General features: G+C 40.2%; 1 protein-coding gene across 2 annotated transcripts in view; it reads right to left on the reverse strand.

Annotated features, from left to right (window-relative positions):
- The window catches only part of tfec (transcription factor EC), an 85,550-nt gene that overhangs the window by 19,220 nt on the left and 43,174 nt on the right, over positions 1-23,156 (reverse strand). The window contains exon 1 of one of the 2 annotated variants that reach the window (XM_004912982.4): positions 20,050-20,125. The exons of the other annotated variant lie outside the window; for it this stretch is intronic. Coding sequence (XP_004913039.1) covers positions 20,050-20,082 — 33 coding nt within the window. The 5' untranslated portion in view covers positions 20,083-20,125. Of the gene's footprint in view, positions 1-20,049; positions 20,126-23,156 lie in introns of those variants that run through there. 2 annotated transcript variants of the gene reach the window in all.

Raw genomic sequence — 23,156 nt, forward strand, 5'->3', positions numbered from 1 at the left:
ACATGTCTTTGAATGACAAACACCCCATATGATTCACACTAAGTGGTAACACAAGGACCTCTTTGCAATGTATGACAGAATTATTGTGCATCTGATTTTATACAGAGATTGATACTGCTGCCTTGCAGCACTAGGGACATAGACTCAATTCCAGGCACTATCTGCAAGGAGTTTGTATCCTCTGGGTACTGCAGTTTCCTCCCACACTCCAAAAACATACAGACTGGTTAATCTGGCCATACAGGTAAAGATCCTTATGTTTGGCAAGATTGCCAAATGGTGGGCAATATAGGGCTGATGCGATTAACTGGCCCTCGGGTCAATGATCAGATCATAACTGAAGCTATGCAGTATGTAGGGACAAGGACAGCATCAATGCACAGATTTGGCCCTCTACCTGTCAGGAAAATCAAACCTGCTAGATAGATATCTGGCCAGATATCAGAAGGGCAGGCTGTCAGCTTGCATCATACATGGGCCAATAAGCTGTCAGCCCAGTCTAGAAGCACAGGGTTTAAAGGTTTTATTGGCTTTAGTTGGTTCCTTATGAAATGAATCATAGTAATTATAAATGTAATAGGCAATTGTTTATTTATCTTTTTGAAGTGCCAGTCTTATGTAAATAAAGGATAATTAGTGTTATACATATAAAGTATAATAGTCATGATACATATACATGTAAATAATAGGTCATAAAACAGAAGGGTTTCCCAGGGACAAGCTTGGTTACAGTTTAAGAAATATTACATTTGAAAAAGGCAATAAACATCCTGAAAGGGTAAGTAGTCAGTGTGCCCCAGGGTGCACTTTTCATATGTAAATGACCACATTTAGGCTGGGAATAGATGTATTTCTATTGGCTTTGGCATATTCATACGGTAGGCACAGTTTATGTAAAGAAGAAGGAAATGCTAAATCACTGGGGGGTGCCAAATGTAGTACCCCTGGTACCCCTGGCTGGTGCACCTGTTAGGAAAAAAACAGCCTGGGGTAAATGCAGACGAGTGATCCTCTTCCCTCCTTCTCCTTCTCCCCTGGGGCCCGCACATGTGCAGTTGAAATAAGAAGCCAGATTTTTTTTGTTAACATTCGCCTTTTCAGTCTACTGCTCAGCAACTTTTTTTTTACGTCACTGTGCAAAGCAGCCACAACTTTTTTCTGCAATTGCAAGTTTTCTGTTGGGCCCATGACTTTTCTGATGGGACCTCAACTTTGTTGATGCGCACAACTTTTTGCATGCAGGGCGCACTCACAGGGGGATAGCTAGGAGCGCTGCCGGGTTGGGAGGGAGGTAGCCCATGGTGGGGGTAAAAGGGGTAGGCAAAGGAAGAGGTACCTGCCTAGCCCCCCCTTACTGTTGTGCCCTAGGTACGTGCCTCTTCTGCCTACCCCTAGTCAGGCAAGAGGCAACAGTAACAAATATGTAGTTGATTACAAAAGAAATCTATCTTCTATACAGTGTTGGACTGTGATGCCAGGACCCACCATAAGACCACAAGCCCACTTTCCAAACTATTTTTCCTCATTTGCTTATTCATTCTCTTTAAGCTCCTATTCTCCTTTCTTTCATACTATAATCTGTTCTTTCATCTATTTAGCCTCTTTGTTTCCATATAGAAATAGGTAACTGACCATGAAATAGGCTAAATGGAGGAGGGCCAACTAAAACCTAGGGCTACAGGGAGTTTCCTGGTATCCTGGTGCAGTGTTCAGTGTCCAAAGTTACATTCAGGCTATATTGACCACTATAATCAGTTGGTTTTATAGTATGTTTCAGTATATTCCAGGCCATTTTAGGAATGGATGTTGCCACAGAAAGGGTTCAACTGCCCACTTGTATAATTGCAGCACTCATATTAGTACATATGCCAAATGCCCTCTCACTGTCCATGCTTGCAAGCTGCATGGCTGGCAGGCAGTAAGTTCATGAAGACTGCAATTTCACTGTCCAAGCTTCTCTGCTCTATCTACAGTAAAGTTAATATTGGTGATTAATGCTAATGTACAATGCAGCTTAAATGTTTTTACAGTTCTTCCATTGTAAAACCTTGTCATTTACTGTAAGGGCAATGGGACATAAAGAAATTCAGAACTGCCTGAGTAATTGCCACCCCAATGACAAAAGGCTTCCAATCGCAATACACCACTTTGCATAATAAACATTTCAATGGAAATTGTCTAGATTTACAGGATCCAGAACCAGGCAACTGTCACTCAAATGCAAAGTGAGTCTTTTCAAGCTACAATCATGCAGCCTTGGTATAGGTGGTTATCACCAAAATGGTTCTGCTCATTATGGCACTTTGTCTCTGATCTAGAGATTGCTAAAATGACAAAACACTCTAAATCGCCCTGTGTTCCATTGCCATAATAAGATACAGTGGCTTGGCTCTTATTATAGTGAGTACATTGTGACCTTCTGTCATACTACCACCCAGGGCCGCCATCAGGGGGGCACAGGGGGTACTGTTGTGCCGGGCCCGGACGATATCCTCGCTTTAAAGGGGGCCCGGCCGTGACAGGTTTTTTTTTAGCTCGGGCCCCCTTTAAAGAACTCCGGGCCCTGGCTGTCATTGGTGGCCAGTGGGAAATTTGATTGGTTGCGCCCCGTGCGTCCATACGCACGGGGCGCAACCATATGAAAGGTGCAGATCGGCGGAGGGCCGGGCACAGATCGCGAGGACGCAGAAGAGGAAGGTGAGCTGGAGGAAGCCGCATGGGAGCTGGAGGGAGTCGCTGGGTGTGGGGCGGGGGACTGGACGAAGTCGCTGTGGGGGAGCTGGAGGAAGCCGCTGGGAGGGAGCTGGAGAGAGTCACTGGGTGTGGGGGGGGAGCTGGAGGAAGTACCTGTTGGGGGGGTCAAGGAAGTTGCTGGGGGGGCTGGAGGAAGCTGATGTTGTGGGGGGGCTGGAGGAAGTTGCTAGGGGGGCTGGAGGAAGCTGATGTTGTGGGGGGGGGGCTGGAGGAAGTTGCTGGGGGGGCTGGAGGAAGCCGCTGTTGGGGGGGAGCTGGAGGAAGTAGCTGTTGGGGGGGTCAAGGAAGTTGCTGGGGGGGCTGGAGGAAGCTGATGTTGTGGGGGGGGCTGGAGGAAGTTGCTGGGGGGGCTGGAGGAAGCTGATGTTGTGGGGGGGCTGGAGGAAGTTGCTGGGGGGGCTGGAGGAAGCTGATGTTGTGTGGGGGGGGCTGGAGGAAGTTGCTGGGGGGGCTGGAGGAAGCTGATGTTGTGGGGGGGCTGGAGGAAGTTGCTGGGGGGGCAGGAGGAAGCCGCTGTTGGGGGGGAGCTGGAGGAAGTAGCTGTTGGGGGGGTCGAGGAAGTTGCTGGGGGGGCTGGAGGAAGCTGATGTTGTGGGGGGGGCTGGAGGAAGTTGCTGGGGGGGCTGGAGGAAGCCGCTGTTGGGGGGGGAGCTGGAGGAAGTAGCTGTTGGGGGGGGTCGAGGAAGTTGCTGGGGGGGCTGGAGGAAGCTGATGTTGTGGGGGGGGCTGGAGGAAGTAGCTGTTTGGGGGGGCTGGAGGAAGTAGCTGTTGGAGGGGAGCTGGAGGAAGTAGCTGTTGGGGGGGGCTGGAGGAAGTTGCTGGGGGGGCTAGAGGAAGCCGCTGTTGGGGGGGAGCTCGAGGAAGTTGCTGGGGGGGGCTGGAGGCAGTCGCTGGTGGGGAGGGAGCTGAAGGAAGTCGCTGGTGGGGTGGCTGGAGGATGCTGGGGGAGCTGTGCAGATGTTGGGGGGAGCTTGGGCACATATCAAGAGGGGGGAACCGCAGGAAGCCACTGGGGGGAGCTGGAGGATGCTGGTGGGAGCAGGGGGGAGCCGGAGGATGCTTGGGCAGGTGGGAGCTGGAGGATGCTAGTGGGAGCAGGGGGGAGCCGGAGGATGCTTGGGCAGGTGGGAGCTGGAGGATGCTGAGGGGGAGGAACAGGAGGACAAGGGAGGGGGGTTAACTGGAGGATGCTGGGGAGATGCTGGCTACTAATGTTTTAGGGGGCCCCGGGCTACCACTGTTTTAGGGGGCCCTGGCTACCAATGTCTGTGTGTCCTTTTTACTAATGGGAGGGGCCATTGAGGGGCAGGACGTGGGTGGAGGGGGGCCCAGAAAATTTTCTTGTGATGGGCCCCGTGATTTCTGATGGCAGCCCTGCTACCACCAAAATACAAGCTGTAATATATATACATTATAAGATTAAAGGGGTAATTTGTGAACAGAGGGACAAGGTCCAAAGTGCAAATAACAGCCATAGGGGTAATTTATGATTAGCAGGGCAAGCTACAAGGTAAAAAAAAACATAAAATAGATGCAAGCCACAATGGTTTCTGCACTTTGCACTCTGCTCCTCTGTTTTGGGCAGCACTGTATTCATGAGGACTAGGATGGGCATGGCATGTAGGCACCAGAATTAAAAACTCACTCTCCTATCTGATGATTGTTTCAAAGGGCTAGTGCAGCTGTAGTCATACAGTAGCTGTAGTCATGCAGTAACCCATGGCTACCAATCAGCAAGTAGAATGTGCCGGTCACCTGTTTAAAAGCAAACATTTTATTGGTTGCTATGGTTTACTGCTACTGGGAAAACTTAGTGCCTTTTATTACATAACCATCTTGAGATCTTAAGTACCGATACGCCTATAAGTCTATAGAAGAATGAGAAGGAACTTTCAATATGTTTCAGAGCCTCTGCAGCAATCACATTTGACCCCCATAAAATGTAGTATCAATTTAACTCATTGTGGGCCTTTTTTCTGTGTTCTAAAGGAAAACTTTATTTTTTAGCAAGAGCCATAGCTAAACTATTCATTTATTGGATTGGATTTTATTTTTCATGCATCATTGTATTGTTCTCCATCTTATTCCCTTTCCCTATAGCAAAAACTGGGAAATTATATGCAAAAGCCTGCTGTTTTAGAAAAGACTATTAAATTAAAAAAAAAAAAGGAAAAACTGTCATTTGAAATGGAGACATAGAACTCAAACCCAAAAAATTAAATCGTAGAAAGCTTTCCAAAAAATACAAGCCCTTAACCTGCCATTTGATATTGCTGTGTTGCATTTTTCCAGTAAACCCCCAATGAGGTACAGATAAAAAGGGAAACCTTGAAACACACTGAGACTGGCATGCTAGTATTTGTGCATCAACACATTCAATTCTGCGTTGAGTAGCACGTAATGAGTTAAATTTCATTCTTTCCTGAAAGCCAGTTCAATGCTGAGAGTGAACTCTTGTAAGCTGTTTAGTTTGCCTATTCAATTCACATTGTAAATTAGCCTAAATCCTTGTCAATCACATTTCGCAAACCAAAGAATGTCTTTTATCTACCAGGTGGATCAGTGGTTTAGACAATGCTTACGAATGCCCCAAGTAGAACATGATTTTAAGCTGATTTGCATCACTGTGGTTTAACTATATAACAGTTTGTTAGCAGGATTTTTGTGATGTCATTACTCTAAATCCACACACATCATTGATATCTAAACAAGTCCCTGCTTTCCAACAGCAATTATTTTAGCTACAATCAGCACTGTTCCCATTTCTTTCACTTTTATTTTATATATAATGACTCAACAATAACACTTCGTTAATATCTACTGCATACTTTCAGTTAAGGGTAGGGATGCATTGAATCCTGGATTCCATTCAGGATTCGGTAAAGATTCTTTTAAACAGAATTTAGCCAAATCCAAGTGTCTGGCCAAACGAACGAGAATCTTTGAAATCACGAGACCTGTGGTTATGTGAACACAGAAGTAAAAAAATGTTTAAGCCTTCTGTTGCCTAATTTGCAAATTAGGATTTGGTATTTGGAGAATCTTTCAGGGTTAAAAAAAATAATAATGGATTTGGTGCATCCCTAGTTAGGGGTAAAGCTGGCCATACACGCACCGATACTATCGTACGAATCCTCGTTTCGTACGATATTCGGTGCGTGTATGGCATGTCGGCGAGTCGACCGATATCGCAGGAAGCACAAGCATTGTCTCCTCCTTTCAGGTAGCATATGGGATTGTGAAGAAAAAACACAAAATGATGTGGCTGAGCACCCTAAATCCTCCAAGTGCAAAGATGGGGCCCTGATGCAAATTTTGCCTTGGAGTCTGTAAACATCTAGTTATGCCACTGTGCCCTTCTAACATGTCATTACAGTGTAATATTGGAAAGGGAAATTAGACAGTAATCTTACAATATTTTATAACAACAAGATGACTAATGGACAAAATTACTAATATTCAAACTGCATTGAAAAGGTAGGACAGTTACAAAACACTGAATTTACACAGCAGATAAGTTGTGACAATGTATCAAAAACCATTCTGTTCTCTGTAATTTAAATTCCCAATGCAGATTGTTAATGGTGATTAACAATTCTGAATTTTTTTTCTTTTTGCATATAACATTGTTTAAAATAGTATTTAAAAAGATATGTTTTCCACGTTGCCTAGGTTTCTTAACCTTATTTTACAAAAATATGTAATTCTAAACTTTATCAAAAGTAAAAATAGAGCTCCTCCTAATTAACAAGGCTCTACTCAACCCGAAGGTGACAAAAGCATTGTAAAATGACATGTGCCACAAATAAATCCATCCAATAAAATTGTAAAACTCATGGATACATGTTAAAGACTTCTTGCTGGTCATATTGGAATCCTAATTGGCTGCTGACCCTTTGTGGATTCTCAGTCACCAATCTGAATGGGCCTTTTATATTGATGAGTGCCATTCAAAGTTTTTATGATATCATTAAGTAATTATGGTAAATTCCCATTTATCACTGAATGACAATAACATAAATAATTCCCAAGATACCATAAACTATGTCATAATTCAAATATAGTGTAAGACACTATACTAAGTTATAGGTGTGCACCATGTTAGTAGTTTAGCACAACAATGAACTTCTCATGGGGAAAATGTTACTGTGCATAGGTCAGGATAATGGACAATGATTCACAGGGTGCCTGAAGACGGCTGCAAGGGAAATGGAATAGGAAGGACATCTTCATGGGGAAATGTAACCACTGAGCAGCACCCGTGGATTTACAATGTGGCATCCATCCCTACACTTCTTATTTGTAGAGACAGAACTGCAGCCAGCTTCACATGATCTAAATTTGTATGCATTTATCCAGGGCATTATACTAAAGTCCTTTTATTTTCAACGTTTAATTTAATTGTATTTACTTTGTGGGTTTCTTTCTAAAATCATCACACATTCATTCTGCATTAAGTTTATTAAATTCTTATTTGAAGACTGAACTTTTTGACCTCTAATAAGATAACAACCACATATGTTTTATATAATGTATTATTATTATTATTATTATATATTATGTGGATTTGTGTTAAAGACTTCTTGCTGGTCATATAAGAATCCTAATTGGCTGTTGACCCTTTGGGGATGCTCAGTCACCATTTATCACTGAATGACAAGAAGTAGCGTGGAACAGGAAGTAGTGTGGAAGCAAAAGGCAGAACTCTGTCCATTAATTGGCTGATGTGGCCTAGCATGTATGTGTGCCTTGGCTTGTTTGTGTGCACTGTGAATCCTATGATACCAGGAAGCAGCCCTTAATTCTTAAAATGGTAATTTTCTGTTTAGGATTACCCAATAGCACATACTACTAAAAAGTATATTTTTATGAAATGATTTATTTAGATGAAGCAGGTATTTACATATGAGCTTGTTTATGCAATATATTTTTATAGAGACCTACATTGTTTGGGGTATAGTTTTCCTTTAAAGTATTTTGTAGTAGACAAAGCATGGTGACCCAAATTACAGGAAGATCCCTTATCTGGAAAACCCAATATCATTCTGAATAGAATGTATAAAGACTTGCCAGTGCAACATGTTGCATATAAATGTGTTTCCTCCTGCATAACAAACAATGTTAATACCTATTAATATCCAGTTATATTAGTCTCTGGAGTATAACTGGGCTATGAATGTAGACTATGGGTTCAGGAACTCTGTCTATTAAGAATTTTCCATTAGAGAATATCTTTCCAAAACTAACTTTTAACACATTGACTTGACACATTGAGCATTTCTGCTTAATTCATATTCTCTAGTACCAGTGCTTCATGTTTTTCCTGGCAAAATACTTACTAATTCATGATTTAACCTTTTTAGTGCCACAGGACGTAGAATCTACGTCCTGGGTACTAAAGGACCTAAGTGCCACAGAACGTAGATTCTACGTCCTGGGGCACTTCCGGGTTTGGGAGCGGAGAAGCGGCTTTTCAAGCCGCTCCTTCGCTCCCTGCTCGTTCCCCAGCCTCCAGACAACAGTCAGAGGTGGGGAACGAGTGGCCCCTGGGGCGCGATCGCCCAGGGGCCACATAAGAAAAGGCAGGCACGTGAAATCCATTCCTGGATTTCACGATCGCCTTCTGCCTTTCTCTGCTCCCCCCCCTGCTGGCCCCCCTCCTTCCTGCTGCTGATACTTACTCCGGAACGGCTGCGTGTGTGTCTCCCTGCAGATCCACGATCTCCTACACAGGTAAGTGGCAAAAACACACAAAAACACACATACACACACATAATACACTAATAATACACTAATACACACTTATACTCACATTTACACACAAACACATACATTTTAGGGGAGTTGGGAGATTTCAAACATTCACAACACTTACACTTACACACACTTACTTGCATACATGCACACAAAACACATTTTACCTAATGTACACACACACTTACACACTTATGTAATTTTGTAATTTTTTTTTTTTTTCTAATCGCATCGTTTTTATTCCTGCCTGAAAAAAATGTTTTATTGCCATTGCGGATAGTGTATTCGCTAACCGCACTGCGCAATATCTTTTGTGTATTATTTTGGTGTTTCTACTACATTTTCTGTGATTTTGGTGGATTTTGGGGTATTTTACTGCATGTTTAGCCATTTTATAGCATTTTCAGTTATGCATAGTTCTTGTTCGCTTGATTTTCAGAAATGTCACAAAAACCGTTCTGTTTAGCATAGCTTTGTAGTTTGTAGTAGAAAGTTTTATTTACCCATTTTTGTTTTGTCAGGATGTGTACTTTCGGAAAATATATGGTTTTCTAGGGTCTCCTTACTGTTAGGTGGTCGTATGGCACATAATACACATACCGGGTGCAAAAACTGCATGAGCCGAAGCATCTTATGTGAAAATTCATATGCACTATTTTTACTTGGGTGCCCCTGTACCCCACATAGTTTGGCAAATCTATGCATATAGGGCATCAAACTGTTCAGTAGACCCCTGGCGTTCATATTTAGAATGTTTTATGTTGATACGGTACAAAATGTGGAGGTACATAATGGGGTAAAATGCAAGCTTTGTGACAATTTTCAGAAATGTCATAAAAACCGTTCTGTTTAGCATAGCTTTGTAGTTTGGTAGTTTGTAGTAGAAAGATGTATTTACCCATTTTTGTTTTGTCAGAATGTGTGCTTTCGGAAAATATATGGTTTTCTAGGGTCTCCTTACTGTTAGGTGGTCGTATGGCACATAATACACATACCGGGTGCAAAAACTGCATGAGCCGAAGCATCTTATGTGAAAATTCATATGCACTATTTTTACTTGGGTGCCCCTGTACCCCATATAGTTTGGTAAATCTATGCATATAGGGCATCAAACTGTTCAGTAGACCCCTGGCGTTCATATTTAGAATGTTTTATGTTGATACGGTACAAAATGTGGGGGTACATAATGGGGTAAAATGCAAGCTTTGTGACAATTTTCAGAAATGTCATAAAAACCGTTCTGTTTAGCATAGCTTTGTAGCTTGGTAGTTTGTAGTAGAAAGATGTATGTACCCATTTTTGTTTTGTCAGATTGTGTACTTTCGGAAAATATATGGTTTTCTAGGGTCTCCTTACTGTTAGGTGGTCGTATGGCACATAATACACATACCGGGTGCAAAAACTGCATGAGCCGAAGCATCTTATGTGAAAATTCATATGCACTATTTTTACTTGGGTGCCCCTGTACCCCACATAGTTTGGCAAATCTATGCATATAGGGCATCAAACTGTTCAGTAGACCCCTGGCGTTCATATTTAGAATGTTTTATGTTGATACGGTACAAAATGTGGGGGTAAATAATGGGGTAAAATGCAAGCTTTGTGACAATTTTCAGAAATGTCATAAAAACCGTTCTGTTTAGCATAGCTTTGTAGTTTGGTAGTTTGTAGTAGAAAGATGTATGTACCCATTTTTGTTTTGTCAGAATGTGTACTTTCGGAAAATATATGGTTTTCTAGGGTCTCCTTACTGTTAGGTGGTCGTATGGCACATAATACACATACCGGGTGCAAAAACTGCATGAGCCGAAGCATCTTATGTGAAAATTCATATGCACTATTTTTACTTGGGTGCCCCTGTACCCCACATAGTTTGGCAAATCTATGCATATAGGGCATCAAACTGTTCAGTAGACCCCTAGCGTTCATATTTAGAATGTTTTATGTTGATACGGTACATAATGTGGGGGTACATAATGGGGTAAAATGCAAGCTTTGTGACAATTTTCAGAAATGTCATAAAAACCGTTCTGTTTAGCATGGCTTTGTAGTTTGTTAGTTTGTAGTAGAAAGATGTATTTACCCATTTTTGTTTTGTCAGAATGTGTACTTTCGGAAAATATATGGTTTTCTAGGGTCTCCTTACTGTTAGGTGGTCGTATGGCACATAATACACATACCGGGTGCAAAAACTGCATGAGCCGAAGCATCTTATGTGAAAATTCATATGCACTATTTTTACTTGGGTGCCCCTGTACCCCACATAGTTTGGTAAATCTATGCATATAGGGCATCAAACTGTTCAGTAGACCCCTGGCGTTTATATTTAGAATGTTTTATGTTGATACGGTACAAAATGCGGGGGTACATAATGGGGTAAAATGCAAGCTTTGTGACAATTTTCAGAAATGTCATAAAAACCGTTCTGTTTAGCATAGCTTTGTAGTTTGGTAGTTTGTAGTAGAAAGATGTATGTACCCATTTTTGTTTTGTCAGAATGTGTACTTTCGGAAAATATATGGTTTTCTAGGGTCTCCTTACTGTTAGGGGGTCTTATGCCGCATAATGCACATGCCGGTAGCTTATATTGCAGTGTATACACTTTGTATGCATTAACTTCCTTTTGGGGTCTCTAAATGCCAGATACATTGGTGATCCTATGCACAATGGGCATCAAACTGTTCAGCGGACCCTTGGCTTTCATATTTAGGGTCTGTTCTTTTGGTACCTAATGTTATGTGGGAGATAAGGTGCTTGAAAGTGGAAGATTTGATGTGTTTTTCAGGTATTTCACCAAAACTAGCAATTTTGGGAAAGCACTGCGACTCTGTAGTTTGGAGTAGAAAGACATGGGTACCAATTTTGAATTCGCCCGAATGTGTACTTTCCAAAAATATATGGTTTTGGGGGGTCAATGTATTTTTTTGTGTTTTTACCCCACAGAAAATGCAGTAAACGTGTTGAATTTTCAGTAGCTAAAGAGACCTCTGGGGCAATCTCTATGCACTGACGTCCTTATGGGGTCTCTAAATGCCAGATACAGTGCTGATCCTATGCACAATGGGCATCAAACTGTTCAGCGGACCCTTGGCTTTCATATTTTGGGTGTGTTTTCTTGGTACCTAATGTTATGTGGGAGATATGGTGCTTGAAAGTGGAAGATTTGATGTGATTTTCAGGTATTTCACCAAAACTAGCAATTTTGGGAAAGCACTGCGACTCTGAAGTTTGGAGTAGAAATACATGGGTACCAATTTTGAATCCAACCGAATGTGTACTTTCCAAAAATATATGGTTTTGGGGGGTCAATGTATTTTTTTGGGTTTTTACCCCACAGAAAATGCAGTAAACGTGTTGAATTTTCAGTAGCTAAAGAGACCTCTGGGGCAATCTCTATGCACTAACTTCCTTATGGGGTCTCTAAATGCCAGATACAGTGCTGATCCTATGCACAATGGGCATCAAACTGTTCAGCAGACCCTTGGCTTTCATATTTAGGGTGTGTTTTCTTGGTACCTAATGTTATGTGGGAGATAAGGTGCTTGAAAGTGGAAGATTTGATGTGTTTTCAGGTATTTCACCAAAACTAGCAATTTTGGGAAAGCACTGCGACTCTGTAGTTTGGAGTAGAAAGACATGGGTACCAATTTTGAATTCGCCCGAATGTGTACTTTCCAAAAATATATGGTTTTGGGGGGTCAATGTATTTTTTTGTGTTTTTACCCCACAGAAAATGCAGTAAACGTGTTGAATTTTCAGTAGCTAAAGAGACCTCTGGGGCAATCTCTATGCACTGACGTCCTTATGGGGTCTCTAAATGCCAGATACAGTGCTGATCCTATGCACAATGGGCATCAAACTGTTCAGCGGACCCTTGGCTTTCATATTTCGGGTGTGTTTTCTTGGTACCTAATGTTATGTGGGAGATAAGGTGCTTGAAAGTGGAAGATTTGATGTGTTTTTTAGGTATTTCACCAAAACTAGCAATTTTGGGAAAGCACTGCGACTCTGTAGTTTGGAGTAGAAAGACATGGGTACCAATTTTGAATTCGCCCGAATGTGTATTTTCCAAAAATATATGGTTTTGGGGGGTCAATGTATTTTTTTGTGTTTTTACCCCACAGAAAATGCAGTAAACGTGTTGAATTTTCAGTAGCTAAAGAGACCTCTGGGGCAATCTCTATGCACGGACATCCTTATGGGGTCTCTAAATGCCAGATACAGTGCTGATCCTATGCACAATGGGCATCAAACTGTTCAGCGGACCCTTGGCTTTCATATTTCGGGTGTGTTTTCTTGGTACCTAATGTTATGTGGGAGATAAGGTGCTTGAAAGTGAAAGATTTGAGGTGATTTTCAGGTATTTCACCAAAACTAGCAATTTTGGGAAAGCACTGCGACTCTGTAGTTTGGAGTAGAAAGACATGGGTACCAATTTTGAATTCGCCCGAATGTGTACTTTGCAAAAATATATGGTTTTGGGGGGTCAATGTATTTTTTTGTGTTTTTACCCCACAGAAAATGCAGTAAATGTGTTGAATTTTCAGTAGCTAAAGAGATCTCCTGGGTAATTTGTATGCACTAACTTCCTTATGGGGTCTCTAAATGCCAGATACATTAGTGATCCTATGCACAATGGGCATGAAACTGTTCAGCGGACCCTTGGCTTTCATATTTAGGGTGTGTTCTTTTGGTACCTAATGTTATGTGGGAGATAAGGTGCTTGAAAGTCGAAGATTTGATGTGTTTTTCAGGTATTTCACCAAAACTTGCAATTTTGGGAAAGCACTGCGACTCTGTAGTTTGGAGTAGAAAGACATGGGTACCAATTTTGAATTCGCCCGAATGTGTACTTTCCAAAAATATATGGTTTTGGGGGGTCAAAGTATTTTTTTGTGTTTTTACCCCACAGAAAATGCAGTAAACGTGTTGAATTTTCAGTAGCTAAAGAGACCCCTGGGGCAATCTCTATGCACTGACGTCCTTATGGGGTCTCTAAATGCCAGATACAGTGCTGATCCTATGCACAATGGGCATCAAACTGTTCAGCGGACCCTTGGCTTTCATATTTAGGGTGTGTTTTCTTTGTACCTAATGTTATGTGGGAGATATGGTGCTTGAAAGTGGAAGATTTGATGTGATTTTCAGGTATTTCACCAAAACTAGCAATTTTGGGAAAGCACTGCGACTCTGTAGTTTGGAGTAGAAAGACATGGGTACCAATTTTGAATTCGCCCGAATGTGTACTTTCCAAAAATATATGGTTTTGGGGGGTCAATGTATTTTTTTGGGTTTTTACCCCACAGAAAATGCAGTAAACGTGTTGAATTTTCAGTAGCTAGAGACCTCTGGGGCAATCTCTATGCACTGACGTCCTTATGGGGTCTCTAAATGCCAGATACAGTGCTGATCCTATGCACAATGGGCATCAAACTGTTCAGCGGACCCTTGGCTTTCATATTTCTGGTGTGTTTTCTTTGTACCTAATGTTATGTGGGAGATAAGGTGCTTGAAAGTGTAAGATTTGATGTGTTTTTCAGGTATTTCACCAAAACTAGCAATTTTGGGAAAGCACTGCGACTCTGTAGTTTGGAGTAGAAAGACATGGGTACCAATTTTGAATTCGCCCGAATGTGTACTTTCCAAGAATATATGGTTTTGGGGGGTCAATGTATTTTTTTGTGTTTTTACCCCACAGAAAATGCAGTAAATGTGTTGAATTTTCAGTAGCTAAAGAGATCTCCTGGGCAATTTGTATGCACTAACTTCCTTATGGGGTCTCTAAATGCCAGATACATTGGTGATCCTATGCACAATGGGCATCAAACTGTTCAGCGGACCCTTGGCTTTCATATTTCGGGTGTGTTTTCTTGGTACCTAATGTTATGTGGGAGATAAGGTGCTTGAAAGTGGAAGATTTGATGTGATTTTTAGGTATTTCATCAAAACTGGCAATTTTGGGAAAGAATTGCGGCTCAGTAGTTTGGAGTAGAAAGACATGGGTACCAATTTTGAATTCGTCCGAATGTGTACTTTCCAAAAATATATGATTTTGGGGGGTCAATGTATTTTTTTGTGTTTTTACCCCACAGAAAATGCAGTAAATGTGTTGAATTTTCAGTAGCTAAAGAGATCTCCTGGGCAATTTGTATGTACTAACTTCCTTTTGGGGTCTCTAAATTCCAGATACATTGGTGATCCTATGCACAATGGGCATCAAACTGTTCAGTGGACCCCTGGCTTTCATATTTAGGGTGTGTTTTCTTGGTACCTAATGTTATGTGGGAGATAAGGTGCTTGAAAATGGAAGATTTGAGGTGATTTTTTAGAATTTTCATAATTTTTTATAGAAAATGCTAAATTCAGTAAAGCATTGCCGTTTGGTACTTAGGAGTTTGAAGACATAGTTACCCATTTCGGATTCGTCAGAATGTGTAGTTTTCAAAAATGTATGGTTTCCTGGGGTAAACCTAATATTCCAGGATTTTTGGCTTTGGAATGTAAAGTATGCCGTATTCTGCTGTAATGCTTTGAAAATTTAGTAATTTACTGCTGGGAGTTTTTGATCTATAGAAGTCAGAAATCTCAATAAAACTATACATATCAGGTATTGGCACGTTCGGGAGACATGAGGCTTTCCAAATCAGTTGAATTTTTGTCCATAAAATAAAATGTGTTTCTGGTATAAATCCTTATATCATGAAAAATAGCATTTTTTCTTTTTTTTTTTGTATTTCAAGCTCTAAATCTTGTTCCAGAAGTGGAAATACACAAAAACTCAGGTAGATTTGGAAAGCTCAGGTTCTCCTGAAAAAAACAATATATAGTTTGCCTACCTAAACTTAACCCTGCCCCCAGTAAAAGCCCCTACATTGAGAGAGCACAGAATGTTTACAAAACGTCTGGCACTGGGGGGAACTGAAATGACGAATTCGGCTGGCACTTAAAGGGTTAATATTGTATCTTTGCCAAACTTGATCAGTAGGCCCAGTACAAAAGCTTCTGGATTTTGGTATTACAATGCACAAATTATGTGATTTGCTTCTACCTATTTTACACTGAAAAACTATACAAATGTCACAGAAAAGGTTTACTCAGCACAAATTTAACAAACAAATGATAACCATAAGGGCAGCAAATACATAACAAACTATTTTACAACGAAAAGGGGTTCAGCCATTTGGCAGTTTGTTCTTGCTACAGTGAGACTGGGGCTTAGGACCTCAATATTTACTTGATTATTTAATGAATTAGATGCTACTCAGTATCTCATTTTGCATGATTTATAAATAAATGATTTCTATAAACTTTCCCTTCTGCTCTAAGTGCATGAGGGCATTTCAGATTATTCTGCATGGAGTGTCATGTAATTTAACCTTTTGACATGCTGCCCATTGAGAAATGATGTTCTTTATAAAGCGGATAGACTGAAGAAGAATCAGACGCTGTCTTAGGTTCTTGACAAAGGTCAAGCTTTAAATATCTCAGATATTCTCCACCGCCTTCTCTATTTTTATATATGAATAGTCTAAAAAAAGCCTGACAACTATAAATGATCAACTATGGTGTGCAATCTTTATTTACCAGTCAAGTCTGTGAAGGGTTATTCTCAAATATAATACTAATGTATTTATAGGTTTTCATTGCAACTCAAAGTAGTTATTTCTAGATGACTTATTTATATCATCTATTCTCTATTCAATACTCGTCTCAGGCATATTCCTAATAATTGCCATTACATTTTTCATGGATAAATTAAAGGATGAAGACTATGTTTGGTTCAAAGTTAAGCTTGCCATTTATTGTCACGTACTAGCAGTAATAAATGCTGGAAAAGTACAAATGTGCCATTCTTGTTTTACACTTGTTACAGTTATAGATATGCTAATGCAGGGATGGTTCTAGGAACTCTGTAATCTGGGGCTATAATTACATTTGAATCTGATGGTAAATCAGGCTTTACTCAGCATTTGCTGTTCTAAATTTTTTGTCATAGTTTCTATCCATAAAATAGGAATAGTTTTAGACAAAAATATTATGACTTTATTGGTTTTTATTTGTATATAAATATATAAAAAAAACACTGCATTAGAAGGAAATAAATCATTAACTTAGTAAGATGTTGGTATTAAAAGCAATACTGAAAAAAAGGCCCAAAGGTTTTTTACTAACAATATAATTTTATACCTTGACACAACTCACATTTCCTCTTGTCTACTTTATATATTTTGCCCAATACACATTACACTGCAATAATTATGAGTCCTAAGGAGTAATATACAAACGCCACTGATGCAAATGCTAAAGAACTTAGAGGCACCAAGTGCTAATTCATTAAAATACTTTAGTAAGTCCGAGAATTTCAGATTACTGTAGTACAGGTATGGGACCTGTTATTCAAAACGGGACCTGGGCTTTTCTGAATAAGGAATCTTTCTGTAATTTGGATCTCCATACTGTAATTCTACTAAAAATATCATGTAAACATTAAATAAACCCAAAAGGATTGTTATGTCTCCAATAAGGATTCATTATATGTCAGCTGGGATCAAGTACAAGGTAGTGTTTTATTATTACAAAGAAAAAGGAAATCGTCTTTTTTTTTGTGCAAGTAAACTGGTAAAGGGGGTGGAAGATTTAAGCTATGAGGTGAGACTGTCGAGGTTGGGGTTGTTTTTTCTAGAAAAAAGGCGCTTGCGAGGGGACATGATTACTCTGTACAAGTACATTAGAGGGGATTATAGGCAGATGGGGGATGTTCTTTTTTCCCATAAAAACAATCAGCGCACCAGAGGCCACAGTTTTAGACTAGAGGAACGGAGCTTCCATTTGAAGCAGCGTAGGTGGTTTTTCACGGTGAGGGCAGTGAGGTTGTGGAATGCCCTTCCTAGTGATGTGGTAATGGCAGATTCTGTTAATGCCTTTAAGAGGGGCTTGGATGAGTTCTTGAACAAGCATAGTATCCAAGCCTATTGTGATCTACAGTTAGGGGCCAATTTATCAATGTACGATTGAGTCGGAATACAAAAAAATCATTTTAGAACTGTGCGTATGTTCTGCGTTTTTTTTGTTAATTTCCACAACTTTTTCATACTTTGCAACAATTTGCGTGACAATTTGTGCAACAAAATCGTATTTGTCCCAATGAGTACGAAAGTTTCAGGATTCATTCAAGCTTCCGTATTGTGACTTTCCTTGGCTTAGGTTGGAGCTGCAGAGTGCCATTAAGTTCTATGGGAAGCTTCCAAAATCATGCACTGAAGGTTCAAAGTCAGAAAGGTTTTTGCGCCGTTTACGATTGTTCGGATACGAAAATTTTGGAACTTTGGACATTTACTAAAAAGAATCCATCCCTGATGCACATGCTCATGCACCAGCTACACAATTAGATGGTTAGAGGGGAGCGGAAAAGTGAGGAGTACAGTGACATCTAGGAAGTGCTGAATGGTACATATCTATGCCTAAAGCATAGAGTCAGGGTAAGCAATCAATGATTGTCAGCTGGGATTTTTAAATGCCTTTATAATGGGTATGATTCTGTTAATAAGAAAAGTAATTTGGGTGTCATGTTTAACTTGCAAAGGAATTGTATTATATACATTTTTATGTCTGGGTGACAGGTCCCCTTTAAGAATACACTGATGCAACCAATTTGCTTGCTGGGAAAACCTCCAAATATGTTCAGTAAAATATGTCCTGCTGCTCCAGAATAAAAGCACACTGAGCTCTACTTGTAAACAGAATTATTGCTTGTATTTTGACATACAGTTTGCCATAAGGCCAACTGGAATGTAAACACTGTCCAAACCAGACAAAATGAAACTACAAGTAAAAACCAACATGGCAGTTTCAGTTCTCGATCACAAGTAAGTAAGTATTAGAAACCCCAAAAAATCCCATTTAATAGAAGCAGTGCTTTTCCCCCAGTTCTTGGAATTGATCTTGCAACATTTACCAGCAGCATTGTGTTTATGTAAAATGTAACATCTGCAAAGCAGAGAGATAAATCCGACACCAACATGATGTTACATGAAACATTGCATGAATGACTTTGCTCAGAAAATAGACAGTAAAACAGACAGACAACGTGCTGCAAATTCCTTATAACAATTAGTGGCTGCTTAACTCATGTTTAGAAAGCACAATGGCTCTCATGTAAATTCGTATTTCAATTTCCTGAAATTATAGCAATAGCAGGATGGCAATAGCAGGGCAAGAATGAGGAAGTAACACTTTATATCTGTATTATGGCCCTTCAGTTACTATTGAAATAGAATTCCCAATACTCATTTATAGCCAAAGGCTTTTGGTGAGGTGCAGGAACTTATAGCTGAACAGCAATTATCCTATAGGGCCACAGAGTGGATAGCCCTTCTTTTAACAATGGAGCCCAGTAAAGTCTGAACTGCCATGAGCAGTGGCACATCTACTGGATAGATGGACTTGTCTGCCAGGTAAACAAAATTATGGATCCAAAAAAATAAATATGCCATTTGCCCCAAACTAATAAATATAGGACAATTTCTGGTGTATCTCATTTGAAATATTAATAATATATAAGGTTGCCACAGTGACATGATGTCACTGGGGATGGGGCTATGAAGTGGTTGGCTGATCACTTTGCAACAGTCCTGCAATCAAGAGAAAAGGCACAGTAATTCAGTGCTTAGTACATAGTATTCCACTACCTTGTTTTCTCAGTAACCAGACATATTTTAATGGAAAAATCACATAGGCACAGAAAAGCATGAGTTGTCTCTCTATAAACCTTGTGTTTGACTGTGCATTTACCCATACTATTTTCTGTTAGAAAGGGGCTGTGCTACCAGGAGCATGTTGAGAAACTCACCTCAGGCGGCAGCAGCCTACAATTTACCAGCGGCAGCAAAAAGGAAATTCCAATTTTTAGTGCAGAGAGTGAGATGCGGCCCCTTCCCACCTCCGCCATAAATCCCAAAACGCCCCTGCTGCTACAGTATCAGCAACAAATTGTGATGCCAAAAGTACTGATGTTATATTCATATTTACAGAAACAGGTTTAATTCAGTTATTCATTTATTATCTGGAAATCTGTCATCCTATATGGTTTTTAACAATGAAATATCTAAGTAGCCTAAAAGCATGGTGCTTCACATTACTGAAAGACCCTTTATTCAATGTGAATAAATATGTCTAACATGGTCCAGATAAACAGTGACAAAATAGAATCAAATAGTTTCACTAACATGCCTAACAAAAGAGTAAATATCTATACTTATAATGGATCACTTATCTGGAAATTCAGTGACCATAAACTTCAGAAATACAAGAAATCCATTTTAAGCAAATAATTTCCTTTATTTCTCTTTACTCTGTAATAATAAAACAGTACTTTGTACTTAATTGTACCTGCATGAATCCATATTGCTGATCCCTGCTTATGTAAAAACCCTAGTCTGAAACACTCCAGGTCCCAACCATTGGGAATAATAGGTCTCATACCCGCAGTGCATCATACTTCAAATAAATATATACAGATACATTCAAAGCTTTGTTACATACCGGAACGGAGTGGATTTGTATCAGGGTTACCATCTTTGTGAAGTACAAACGGAATGTATGGGTAAGCTGGCAGAGACTTTGCAAGAGGGGAAATAAAGAAGTGAATCATGCACAAGCACCACACTAATATGTACTTCCTAAAACCTGACTCAAGTAACACTTGGAAGCAATGATTGAGCATTTTATGGGGAAATAGCTTACAAAGATAAATAGACTAAAAGGTCAGCCTGATTTCATTGCTCTGTATGGCTATCAAATTAAACTTAGTATATTTCCCTAGGTATTCGGGGATAATTGTGCTTTTGTAATCATATGCCAGAATATTTGCATATTAAGAATCATTTTTAAGAAGGTTGACTACTAAAAGGTTTGTAAATATATAAATAAACTATACAAAACACTGGATTGTGTCATTTTTAAAAATGGATACTTTTAAGTTATATTTTATTCTAGTACAGGTACAGGTACCATTATCCAAAAAGCTCCAAATTATAGGAAAACCATCCATTTTAAACAAATAACTCAAATTGTTGGATGATTTCCTTTTTTCTGTAATAACAAAACAGTACCTTGTACTTGATCCCAATTAAGCTGCATGAATCCATATTGGATTGCCAGGTACAGACTAAATGGAAGCTAATACAATAAATAGCAAATAATGTAGTGTATAAAACAGTTCTTCATATAGTACAGTATATCAGAGGTGCCAAACTCTTGACTCTCCAACTTTCTGGAAGTAGAATTTCACTACATCGCAGATTGTGGGTAATGCTTGCATTTGTAGTGCAAATCTATAACAGCTGTAGGGCCATTTTAATATATGGTAGAAACTAAGGGAAACATGACTACAGTACATATAGGGCAGTGCTGTCCAACTTCTGTGGTACCGAGGGCCGGAATTTTTCCGACCTACGTGGTGGAGGGCCGATAATGGAAGCCAGTTTTGACCACTCCCCTTTTTGAAACCGCACCCACTTGAAACTACACCGTGTTATCACATGACCATACCCATATTAATGGTTGTAGTACAGCAAAAACCTGCCATACTCTGCCTGCCCTACCCTGCCTGTGTGTGCCATACTCTGCCTTCCCTACCCTGCCTGTGTGTGCCATACTCTGCCTGCCCGACCCTGCCTGTGTGTGCCATACTCTGCCTGCCCTACCCTGCCTGTGTGTGCCATACTCTGCCTTCCCTACCCTGCCTGTGTGTGCCATACTCTGCCTGCCCTACCCTGCCTGTGTGTGTCATACTTTTCCTTCCCTACCCTGCCTGTGTGTGCCATACTCTGCCTTCCCTACCCTGCCTGTGTGTGCCATACTCTGCCTTCCCTACCCTGCCTGTGTGTGCCATACTCTGCCTATGCTGCCTGTCTGTATGGCACACAAAGGCAGCATACAGTGACACAATGCTGGCACTGCTCCTACAGTCTGCACAATAACTATATATTAAAAAACTTTTTAATTGCAGTACCACCTCAGAATATGTTCTTTTTGTAGTGTGCAGGGATTATTTGTGGGTTTCTCCTGCTCCTACAGTCTGAGGTGTGAACAGGGGAACAATGTGGATGATTACAGTCTGAGCCTGAGGTGTGAACACTGCAGGGGGTGAACAATGTAGGGATTAAAAGGTGTGAACAACACAGGGGATTACATATTTAAACAATACAGCCTGATTACAGCCTGAATCTGAGGTGAGAACCATGCAGGGGGGGGGGGGGGGCAGTTAATCACAGTACTGATACCATTTAAAGCTTACACAAGAGTAAGCCATCAAAGCAGCAAGACAGGTGGGGGGCCACACAGAGGCGGGCCACCAGTTAGACAGCACTAATATAGGGTATTCTTTTACATATACAAGTATAGACAATCAGAACACTTTTATGAAAATACTTCAAATGGCTGTGAGAAAGCCAAACCCCAACAGTATAGCTTTTATATATGGAAGAAACAAGAGTGTAACCAGACTTTGCAGATGCTGAAAAAAGAAAGTGATCCATAAAATCACTTCAAATAGAAAATCTCAAAGGTATAGTTGGCTTGATATCCATTAGTCAGAGATTCCCAAAATGTACTGCTGGATTACAACTCCCAGCATTCTCAAAATTCCAGTTTACGCAAAGTACTAAAGGAAAGTGCTGGGTATTAGTGATGAGCGAATCTGTCCCATTTCGCTTCGCAATAAAAATCACGAAATGGCAAGAAAATTTGCAAAACGGCAAAAAATTTGCATTTGTCGCACTTTTTTTTGTTGCCTGCGTCTTTTTTGTTGACCGTGCCTATTTTTTGTTGCCCGCATTTTTTGAGGTGACTGCGCCCAATTTGACGCTTGACAAAAAATTCCGTGCAACAAATTTTTCTGCAGCGAATTTTCACAGAAGTTTCGCGAAACAGTTCACCATGGCGAAATGCGGAAATTCACTGTGAATCCATGCCTGGCGAAAAAATACACTCATCACTACTGGGAATTACAACAGATTTTGGATACACAGAATATATATTTAGAAACATCTGGGAAAATTCACAGTGAAAAAGTTTGTTGTGCGTCAAAATAGGCAACAATATGTTTTTTTATGGAGTTTCACAAATTTTTCAGGGAAGTGAATCGAGACAGATTCACTCATCACTAATATGTAGATATTAGTCCTCCATTATGTTAGAAATGTAGAATTTGCTTTTTTAGCCATGCTTTTGCTTTTTTAGAAAGGAAGTGGACAAATGCAATTTACAATCCCCCACTGGTCACTGAGATAAATTAAACTGTTAGGCAGAAGTGTAACCATCATGTTTTACAGCTTGAAATAAGACAAGCTCAAAAACATAACCAATAAAATGCAATGGGATTTGAAAGGATTTATTATTTGCTGCTGGGTTGAGAATATTAAGTGCTATAACTATATGGCCTGCACAAAAGCACAAGCCCAACCACCAGTCCCCTATTAGCAATCCTGCTAGGTAGTATTTAGAATTTATTACAAATAGGCCTGCTAGCAGATTTAAAATGCTACACATTGTTGATGATGATTCAACTTTTGTGACATTAATAAGAGCAAATGTTACATTTGTGTTCTAGCATGACTTGATAGACTAATAAAACAGATGGTGCTTAA

The sequence above is a fragment of the Xenopus tropicalis genome, chromosome 3 (assembly GCF_000004195.4).
Source record: "Xenopus tropicalis strain Nigerian chromosome 3, UCB_Xtro_10.0, whole genome shotgun sequence".
Lineage (NCBI taxonomy): Eukaryota > Metazoa > Chordata > Amphibia > Anura > Pipidae > Xenopus > Xenopus tropicalis.